The 10,093-nt window shown below is 37.7% G+C and overlaps 1 protein-coding gene across 2 annotated transcripts; it reads left to right on the forward strand.

Annotated features, from left to right (window-relative positions):
• The first annotated feature begins 6,189 nt into the window (after nt 1–6,189).
• On the forward strand, nt 6,190–8,733 carry mibp2 (muscle-specific beta 1 integrin binding protein 2). 2 transcript variants are annotated; one of them, XM_074666417.1, is made up of 8 exons: nt 6,190–6,445; nt 7,108–7,198; nt 7,393–7,441; nt 7,641–7,833; nt 7,934–8,005; nt 8,095–8,201; nt 8,300–8,393; nt 8,471–8,733. In XM_074666417.1, the coding sequence occupies exons 1-7, from the start codon at nt 6,420–6,422 to the stop codon at nt 8,383–8,385; spliced, it is 624 nt and encodes a 207-aa protein (XP_074522518.1). In that variant the 5' UTR covers nt 6,190–6,419; the 3' UTR covers nt 8,386–8,393; nt 8,471–8,733. The 2 variants fall into 2 exon arrangements, with proteins under 2 accessions (XP_074522518.1, XP_074522519.1); XM_074666418.1 differs by lacking the exon at nt 7,393–7,441.
• Nucleotides 8,734–10,093: the final 1,360 nt, after the last annotated feature.

The raw sequence follows: 10,093 nt of genomic DNA on the forward strand, positions 1-10,093 counted from the left end.
TTTTTTTTATTTTCAGGTAAGATGAAATTAGCACTTTGAAATTCATGAAAATCTTTTTTTTTCTATAGAATCTGCATACACCTGTTTCCAGCTCTGACAATCAACCATGTGTGTTCAGGGTGGAAGTGGGTAAATACTGAAATGATCATATGGCTCCTATCTTATCCCTGATTGGTGAAATTGGTGGTGTTTCAACCAAGCGGCAACCTCCGGTCTAAGAGAATGACACAATGCGGAAGTGCTAAAATCTGCTGTTTCTCGAGTGTTTGCTTGAGAGTGGCTCGGGAAGTACCGGAAGTCACGTACACACCAAGCCAAAAAAAGCCATTTTTAAAGCAGAAATTAACCTATTTACAGCCTGGTTCGAAAAACGTCTCCTGTCTGAGTCGCTAATTTTACTACCGGCACCCACTGTACAGAGGGTGAATCTTTTTTTAATGCGGCCGTTCAGAGGATATTAAGATCGTGAGCTCCCCCAATAAGAGGCACAGCTGAGGGTCACGTGACGGCCGGTGCCCTATGGCTGTAGACGAGCCCCTTGCCAACAGACGGGTGACGTCGGCGAGATTTCGTCTATGTTTTATACAGTCTATGGTTTCAACTCTCCCCACGTTACAACCCTACCTGGTCTCCCCTACTTTGTATTTATACTCTTTTTTAAACTGCTTTGTTATTATTTGAAGCAAATTTATTATTTTTTTCTCATGCAATTTCAGATCTTCAAATAGACTTGGTGGCAAAGCAGGGCCATGGGTACTTAAAGGAATACAGAGAGTTTGTCCTTACACTCCATCTGCATGGTCCAGAGGCATACAAATACCTCAGAGAGACTCAGAATTTTCCCCTCCCTCATCCACATACATTGCAAATACAATACAAAGGTAGTCTCAATGCTTTTCACTTTAATTTTTGGAAATTACAGTTGATATCATATCATCACCGTCGTATAATATGTTTAATATCTACTTTTTTTTTTTTACAGGTGGCTGTGTTCAGTAGAGGACAAGCCTGGCCTGAACAAAATTATGTTGGATATGCTGGGGAATAGATGCCAGGAAGACCAGGCTGAATATGGATGCGTCACACTCATGCTGGATGCCATGACCAACAGACAACATGTGTAATATAATCCACATAACCAGTCAATGTCTGGTTTTGTAGACCTGGTTGTCTTTGTTGTGTCTATGCATAAAACCCAACCTGGTGTGGAAACTAAAACGAGTGTCATTGTTCGACCCTGCTGAGTGTTGTCCATTATACATTTAGCAATTGTGATGCTAAAAACAACACGTAGCTAATGCGAAAATGCCCAAAGAGGGGTGACATTACTGCTTTTAAGTGCGTGTCAAAAGTTGAGCTGCTGCATTTCTAACCATCTGAGGACAGTAGTTGTAATAAATAAGAAGAAAAATCAGTTCATAAGATATGAAATAAATTTAAAAAAAAAAAAAAAAAAAAAAACACATGTATATCAAACAGCCTATTTTGAATCAAGAAATAGCAACACAAAACTGTGAGAAATTAAATTATACCAACTAATGGGCTTTTTTCGTTGATTAAAGTGGTGGATGGCAAACAACTGAGAGGTACATTACCCTCACCTACAGGACAGAAAAAAAGCAGTAAAATAACAACAATAAATATAAATGAAGAATAAAAAGACTACTAATACAATACTCTATCTTATATGCACTAGTGTAACCTGTTATATCTTAAACCATATTCTATCAAATAGTCCTGTAAAAATTAAAGTAAAGTGTTAAAAAAAAAAACCCTGAGAATTGCACATGTCCCTACTGAAAGACTGGCGGGTAGAAACTAAACCTCCCACATTTAATGTTACTTGACCTGTAACTTCCCCTATCCATGGCTGCAAAGTACTCTGATACTTCCAATTAAATAGATTGACATCTTCCAAAATAGCTGATAAAAGGAAGACGATTAAATGGGTCTTTTATTTTCAGGGGTGAAAAAAATATACATACTTAGAAGTATTGTAATGAAAAAAAATGTATAGAAAGACAAGAAGCCAGCTTCAACTGCAGCTCATCTTAGGTTCAATGACAGCCAGGAGGTGGCAGTCAAGAGTTTTTGTTTAAGAGCAACAGGAGCAGGACAAAGTGTGCCGAAAACACCAAACCATTTTCAAGTGTTGTTACAACTGTTCAAGCATAAGAGAAATAAAAAGATTTATATTCAGTTCGACAATTCCCAGATCACTTCTCTGGTTACTTAACTGCACACCATTCAGAAACTGCATCACATGGCCTGATTAAAAAGCAGATTTCATAAATTCACTGTGAACAGACTGCAGTCAAGCAGAAAATCTGGCATTTATGGAAATACAATCAGATTATACATGAAGAATGGAGGCTGACATAAATGTGACTGAAAATGTGAGGTGAAATGTGATGGCAGAGCAGAGAGGGCTGAAATCAGAGCAGAACACTGTGTACAGTCAGCAGAGTAAGTTCACAGAGCCCGCAGAATCTAACAGGTTTGTGATACTTTCGTATGTTGGACAGTGTTATATTTGCTGTGCAGGTGATTCACCATATTATCAGGTTTGTGTCAGAGAACACAGTGACAGAACATCCTCCTATTAAAGTAAAATAGAGCAGGGAAGATGGTTGATAAAACACTAAAGAGAAAATGTTAAAATGCATGCAAAATGAGAAAAAGGTTATCTGTACACTTTACCATTAATACTTGGTAATGTGACACAGCTGATGACGTGTGTTGTAGTTTATTCAGGGCAGCAGACTACCGTGATGAAAAGTGTAGATGAGATAATTGATTTGGTTGTATACATTAATTGGCACATTTGTATCACATCACAACGTCGACATATCACGTCTTCACACAGCCATATGACACTGGCCAAGAAAAGAGAAAACTGGTGTTTACAGCTACACAGAGCTAAGTGATACTGCTTTTTAGTACTTTTGACAAAACTTAGGCAAAATGAACCTGTGCATGGGTTAAGTTTACTTAATAACACAAAGAGAACTTTACGTTGTATCATTATTGTTTTCTTATTTTTTTAAAACATAATTAACATAATTAAAAACATGTGTAGGTCAAAATAATCCCAATTCAGTACAAACATTAAAAATCATAAAACCATAAAATAACTCATCCAGTGTGGTTGCTTTGAGGTCCACCTGCTACCTCATACTGTGCATAACACTTCCCTTTTGTTAGTTCAGTGACCTGGTACCCTCATTTGATGTAGTTGTATTGTCTGTTTTGAATATGTTGTTATTCTAAATTGTATTTATTGGTTTAAAATGTACTGACTTGTGTAATGTGTTACCTTGTGTTTTAAATGACCTGTTTGAAACTCATGTCATAGACAAGTGTCAGCCTTTTGCCTGCAAAAGAAGATAAAATATTTACTTACTATCCTAGTCCTCCTTATTGTGAAGGATTATCCAGAGGCCACAGGTGGGTCAAGTTCACTTATATTCTGAAAGGAAAGGTGAAACCTCTAAGAAGATCTGGGCCTCTTTCAGCTAACTGGTTAAGTCAGTGTTTCTGCAAAGTGATGACAAAGGGAGTCTTTAGGAGATCTGGTTAACAATTATATAGGACTGCACATGATCACTGGTTTGCCCCTTGCTCTTGGCTATATTTAGCTCTTCATTGTTAATATATTAGGTAATAAAAGTGGACAAGCCTAACTTCAGCCCCTGGTGGTCTAAGACCAGCTTCAAAGTTCAATTTTTTTTATTCATGACTGTTTTTTTTTTTTGCATTAGTACTTTCTTTTACCTCAGTAGAAGGAGCTTATTGTCTGTTCGATCACAGGTTAACATATATTTTGTCATAACAAAGACTGACTTTATATCTATCTATATGATAGCTGTATAAGAGCCATGATAAGGTACGCTATACCTGCAACTTTGTCCCATGGCGACATTCAAATGTGATAGTAGTGTTATGAAATCAGGAAAAAATAGACTCTGGTATTTATCTCAAATTATCCCAGCTGAAACAATAAAACCAGATTCTGTCCATGGTTATACTGTGTTTTCTGCAGCTTTTGGAAAATCCGGAAAATCTCAGTCTCAGCCTCCTAACTGGCAAAAAAAAGCTCCATTAAAATAGAAATCTTAAAAGCTGAACTGGATTCCACACTTGGCGACTTCCTCTTCATAGTTGAGGTTGTGGAGGGTGTAAACCCCAACTAAAGTAATATTTTGGTGCGACCTCAGGAAACTGTGTCATAGTGTTGGTTGGGAAGTTTCTAAACAAAACAGAGGTCAGCTGCAGGCTGGTGAAACAAACACCACAACAGTGTGTGTGTGTGTGTGTGTGTGTGTGTGTGTGTGTGTGTGTGTGTGTGTGTGTGTGTGTGTGTGTGTGTGTGTGTGTGTGTGTGTGTGTGTGTGTGTGTGTGTGCGTGTGTGTGTGTCTGTGTGTGTGTAAAGAGATGCTGTCCTTATATTTTATTTCTGATCCAGACACTTCAAGCTGCTCCCAAGGGCATGTGGCCTTCTCTGGTATATTATGTATAGTGAGAGGTGTCTGATAACACTATGACACTGTGGTAATAACAATGCAGTGAGGACAACATAATAATCTGAGAGGTCATCTGCACAATTCCTACAATGCAAAGGTGGCCTATAATTAACATGTGCCAGTTAAAGTCCCAGCAGTCAGAAGAGGCCCACTATTCCAAAAGATTAGATAATGGTATTGCTACCAACATGTGAACTGCAGAATACTTAATTTTTCAAAACGTCCGACTTCTAATGTTATTTTCAAAGTGTTTTCATCTCTAGTAATGATTTCATCTTGTTGGTGGTTAAAGCCAGATCCTGCATGTTTGATTAAATCTCAGACATTGGCAAAAGTAAATGAGAGACTAACACAATCTTAAAAATAGCAGTAAACATTCTAATGCAAAGATGAAGGTCTTTATTCAAGAATTTGTGTAACTTAGCTTATAAGCGTGTTACTTTTCACACAAATTCATTAGACAAGTTCAATATAAGCAGTGCTTAGTGTAATATGATTACTATTCAGTAAATATTTCAATGAATCATGGTTTAGCAAGTAAAACCTTATATTTTCTAACACACAAGCCATTAAAGACTACATTCATCAGCAGTGCAGTGGTAGGTGGCCAATACAAATGTGAATATAACTCATAATCATTGATTTACTGTTTTTTTTTTTTTTTTCTTTTTTTTGAACCAAACAATTGTCTGTTTTTAAATTTTGACAGTAAAACATACAGGAAACGTTAAAAGAGGTTAACAGATTTTATCTGAACATGAAATGTGTGCAAAAATGTAGCATAATTAATTTTAAACCGTGCATTAAGATCTAACTAATTGCAAATTACTACAGTGTTATATAACTGTAACCTACTAAGGTACACATTATACTGAAAGTGGAAACTGTGAAAGTCATTTCACATCAAAGGCTATGTTATTTAATCATGTTTTTAATTATATATTACTACTAAAGCAAACCGAGGTAGAGTTTATTCTATATAAATAATAGTTAAGTTAATTATGTTAAACAAACTAGATATATTTCATTAGTGAGTAAGCAGTTTTTGTGTGTTTTTTAAATTATTTTCATTAAGCTTTTTTAATTTCTTATTTATAATTATTATAAAATTATGAATAATGTGTTTTTTCATAGATATTTCTTTATATTTTTTGATGGATGGAGATAATCAGGAAATTTTGAAAATATCAGATGTACAAAAATTTGTCCTGAAATTCATATGACATGTAAAAAAATATATATATATATATATATATATATATATATATATATATATATATATATATATATATATATATATATATATATATATATGTATGTATATATATATATATATATATATATATATATATATATATATATATATATATATATACAAAAGACAATTTTTCTTGTAAGATGAACTTCAAACGATAGTTCAGTTATATAACCATCGAACTGAGAGCAACACAGGTTAGTACAACAAGTACTTTTTTCCATTTTTTGTATGAAAAATTTAAATTACATCATGGCTTTAACAAGGGAGGCTGAACAGAGTGGGTAGAAGGAGGAAGGGGCGGGATCTGCGGTCACTCTTGCTTTTGATTGGTCAATAGAGATTCTCCCTGCTACTCGAGGGGCTTTAAATAGCCAATCACGGCGCTGAGTGGTAGTATGTGTAGCAGTAGCAGTGAGCAGACGGTTCTTTCTCGGTGGAACATCGCGTCCGAGCGACACCTCCGTCCCTGCACTTACCCTTACTCACTTAAATCAAGTGCCATGGAGGAATCAAGTAGTTGACGTTTCCTGCTGCAACCTTCTCTTTTTAAGCTTTCTTGCCGTCTGATCATTCCGATCCTGAACCAGTTTGACTGACGCTTTGAATTCCCGGCGACTTTTCTCGAGCATCTGAAACCATGAAGTACATCATCGGCATCGGCGGGTGAGTGATGGTGAATGAATGGCCTGAAGCTGTGCTAATGTAGCTGCTGCTAGGCCGGTACACGTGGAGAGGGTGCTAATGACTTCCGCAAAATTAATGCCGCTTCTTTGTTGCAGTGCTGTTTAACCTCCTTATACACTAGAGTACACATTCATCCTTCAGTTTGAGTAGAGATTAAAACCTAAATGGTTATGAATACACAGCTAATGCTAAAAGCTGAAAACAGGATATATACTTGGTAAGAGCTGCTATATGTCCGGTTGACGCTCCCTTCTTGAACTTGATGTATATATATGAGTGCTGTAAACCTACTACACGTGAAAAACGAGGCCAGAATGATGCAAGATTATAGATGAACACTACATTTGTGTTGTAATTCAGTGGTAATTGTTCGAATATCACAGATTACACATTAATTATTGGATTTGCAATGCATTTCTACACACCCACGTACATTACAGATGTACTCAGGTCTAATTATAAATGTTAATGGGAAATAGATTTGCACTTTTTTAAAACTCCTTTCCAGTCTTTCTTACCACTCAAAGCGCTTTACACTGATGGCAGGGACGCGTCACGAATATGCCTGTCTTGAACAGCTCTATAGGGGACCGTGTGAGTTGCATCATCTCATATTTGTTCTCTATCTCTGTTTCTCATAGCGTAACCAATGGAGGGAAAACCACCCTCACCAACCGGCTGATCAAGAACCTGCCCAACTGCTGTGTTGTCCATCAGGATGACTTCTTCAAGGTGAGCCTCATACAAACATCACTCTCTATAATCACATTTAGTTAAACTAAGGGATTGCTCTGGGTAACACAAGTAAAGCAGGTGTTTACGCTTTGCAGCCTGTGTTACATATTAAAGTTTGTAGTATCAGAGCCTTCCATATGGCAGGGTGTAGTCGTATGTACCTTGGTACATTTTATCAATGTATGTTTCAGCCCCAAGATCAGATTGAAGTTGGTGAAGATGGCTTTAAGCAGTACGATGGTAAGCCTGGGTTTTTATGAAAGGGTTAGTGTGTCTGTGTGTGTGTCTGTTTATGCCTTGTGTGTTTGCTGCTGTGATGTTTCATTTGTAATCTGCATGCCATATAGCCAAATTCACACACTAAACATGTTTTTCTTAATTGCTCTTTGCAATTTTCTACACGCTTCTTTTTTCCCTTCTCCCCTGCTTTGCTCTCCAGTCATCACTGCTCTGGACATGGACGCCATGATGAGCACCATCTACGCATGGTTAGAGAACCCGGTGAAGTTTGAGAAATCTCATGGCGTTAATAACACCCTGGATACTGAGATCGTTCCAAAGTCTGATACCAAGAAGGAGGAAGAGGAGACTCACATCCTTATTGTGGAGGGCTTTCTGCTTTACACCTACGAGTAAGAATACATCCTTACAATATATTTGTGTTTTGTTTTCTATAAAAAAAAATGTGTCAGTAAGTCATAACATTAAGTTCTCGCTCCCAACCTCCTGCAGACCCTTGATCGACGTGCTGAACCAACGTTACTTTATTTCCATCCCGTACGAAGAATGCAAAAAGAGGAGGTGGTAAGTATGCCGTGAAGACTCTCCTCACCTGTCATCTGTTGTCAGGTTTGCGTTTTTTGTTTTTTGTAACCAGTGTTGTGTCTCTGCAGCTCTAGGAACTACACGGTGCCAGATCCCCCTGGCCTGTTTGATGGTCACGTCTGGCCCATGTATTTGAAACACAAGAACATCATGGAGGCATCAAATGTTGACGTCTGTAAGTGCTTTTTACATAGTTTTTATTAACCTTTCTGTATGCTTTGTGCTCAGTCCAAAGTTCTTCATACTGATCAAATGTTTACATTCTGTTTACAGTGCAGCTAGATGGAACCAAGTCGAAGGAGCAGCTGTTCAACTTCGTCTATGGCGACATCCTGAACAACATCCAGAAGTCTTTTTAAAAACAAAGGTATACAAATAGTCTGAGTCTCCTGTTGTGAAATCTCAGATCAAATGCAAGTTTCTGATCATTTTTCTGTGTTTCAGGTCAACTGATCGGCTAAAAGGAGCACATACTCATCCTGCAAGCAGAAGACCACCTTGCCTTCAGTTTCTACCTGGCAGCTCGTTTAGCTGACTGCTACAAATCTTTTGTAAATTTTTTTTTTACTGGCGGCATCAGATGCTGGCATGATTTTATATCTACCATATTTATTGCTTTGATACAGCTTTTACTCCTCAGAGTTCATGGATATGTCAGAGGATGGTTGCACTTAGTTGCTTAAGTCAATAAATGATCCTCCCGCCAATTCTGTGAGTTTGTGATTATTTTACAATGACTCCTCCTTTTCTCACACTTACGGTTGTAAAACCTGGAAAACTTTAACTCATACGTTTCTCTACAACTTTATTATGTCAGTGCAATCGTATTTTTAACACCTGCAGCCTTTGATAGCTGCTGAGTTAGTCACAGTGTGTGGACAACTTTCACTATCTTGCGCCAAGGCAGCAGTTGGTGTGAGCGATAAGCAGAGTCACAAGGCCAGACCTCGTGACCTCACGTTCGGAGCGCAAATCTTATCTAAATTCAGACGCACATGTGCCATTTCCCTGGAAGTGTTCCTTTCGTAATGTCAGGGGTTGTTTTTTAAGTTTCTGTTCAACAGCAATTACTTTGTGCAGATATGATCAAGAAGGGGAAATGTACACATTATTTCACTGTGGTCCAACATGAGGATAAGATGATATTTGGCTAATTCAAGAGAGTTTTAAGCTTTTCTCAAGAACAATTGGGAGCTTGTTTTGGTAGAGTTGATACTTAATTGCTGCAAACATAGCTAAAGGTGTTGAGAAATTCAAGCGGGCAAACACTTGTAGCACATGGAAAAGACTGGCAGACAACCAGATTTCACTCCCACGCCACTGTTTATGAATGGACGTCTTGTTAAGCGGCTACTTGCAAAGGAGGGTTATCTTAATAGCTGGATCAACCCCTTTGTAATAAACACATGCAAACTTCTACCATTTAACCTTTACAAAAACCATTGTGACACCTGCAGTTTCCTAATGTTATTACTTGAAGTATCTGTGTAAAGTGACAGATGTGTTTACTCCCGTGATTATGTCTGTGCAGAGAGTATATAGTTAAGCGACACATAATCAGAGGCCACATGAAATCCTTAAGCATATTTCCAGCTTTGGCTGCACGAGTTCATAAAGTTTAAAACTGAAGCAACATCCGCAGAATCCTGAATGTGTCTGAGTCATGGCTGTGTCAGGGAGTGAAATCGGTTTCACTCAGTCTTTTCTTCACTCTGCTGTAAAAGCACCATTATGTAATGTTACTATAGACACATGTATGGAAGTAGGTCACAGCTTTATAGTGTTAGGACGGAGAAAAACTCCACCATGAACTGGCCTACATGTGCACTAGTTGTGACCCTAGGTTGTATTGCATGACGCTTCTTCTTTCTCTTGTGCAACAACCTTTACATCTGAAAGACCGGTTTCCATATAGTATTATGTAATAACTGAAAAGGAAAACATGCCCGGAGGTTTTTTACGCTTGCAATTCAACTCACTCACCTTTTGAATGAATCTAAGTTAAATCTTTAGTTCGACTGCCTGATTTATTTTTTCCATTAGAGTCACTGTTTTCCCAATGCTGGA

This window comes from Halichoeres trimaculatus, unplaced genomic scaffold (genome assembly GCF_033239565.1).
Source record: "Halichoeres trimaculatus isolate MK-OKI-2021-1 unplaced genomic scaffold, fHalTri1.1 fHalTri1_scaffold_3, whole genome shotgun sequence".
In the NCBI taxonomy this organism is placed as follows: Eukaryota; Metazoa; Chordata; class Actinopteri; order Labriformes; family Labridae; genus Halichoeres; species Halichoeres trimaculatus.

Coding starts and splice junctions, on each gene's coding strand:
- mibp2 (XM_074666417.1), top strand. CDS start 6,420: ATGAAGTACATCATCGGCATCGGCGG. Junction 7,199..7,392: donor ATCAGGATGACTTCTTCAAG/GTGAGCCTCATA, acceptor TGTATGTTTCAG/CCCCAAGATCAGATTGAAGT. Junction 8,006..8,094: donor GAATGCAAAAAGAGGAGGTG/GTAAGTATGCCG, acceptor GTGTCTCTGCAG/CTCTAGGAACTACACGGTGC.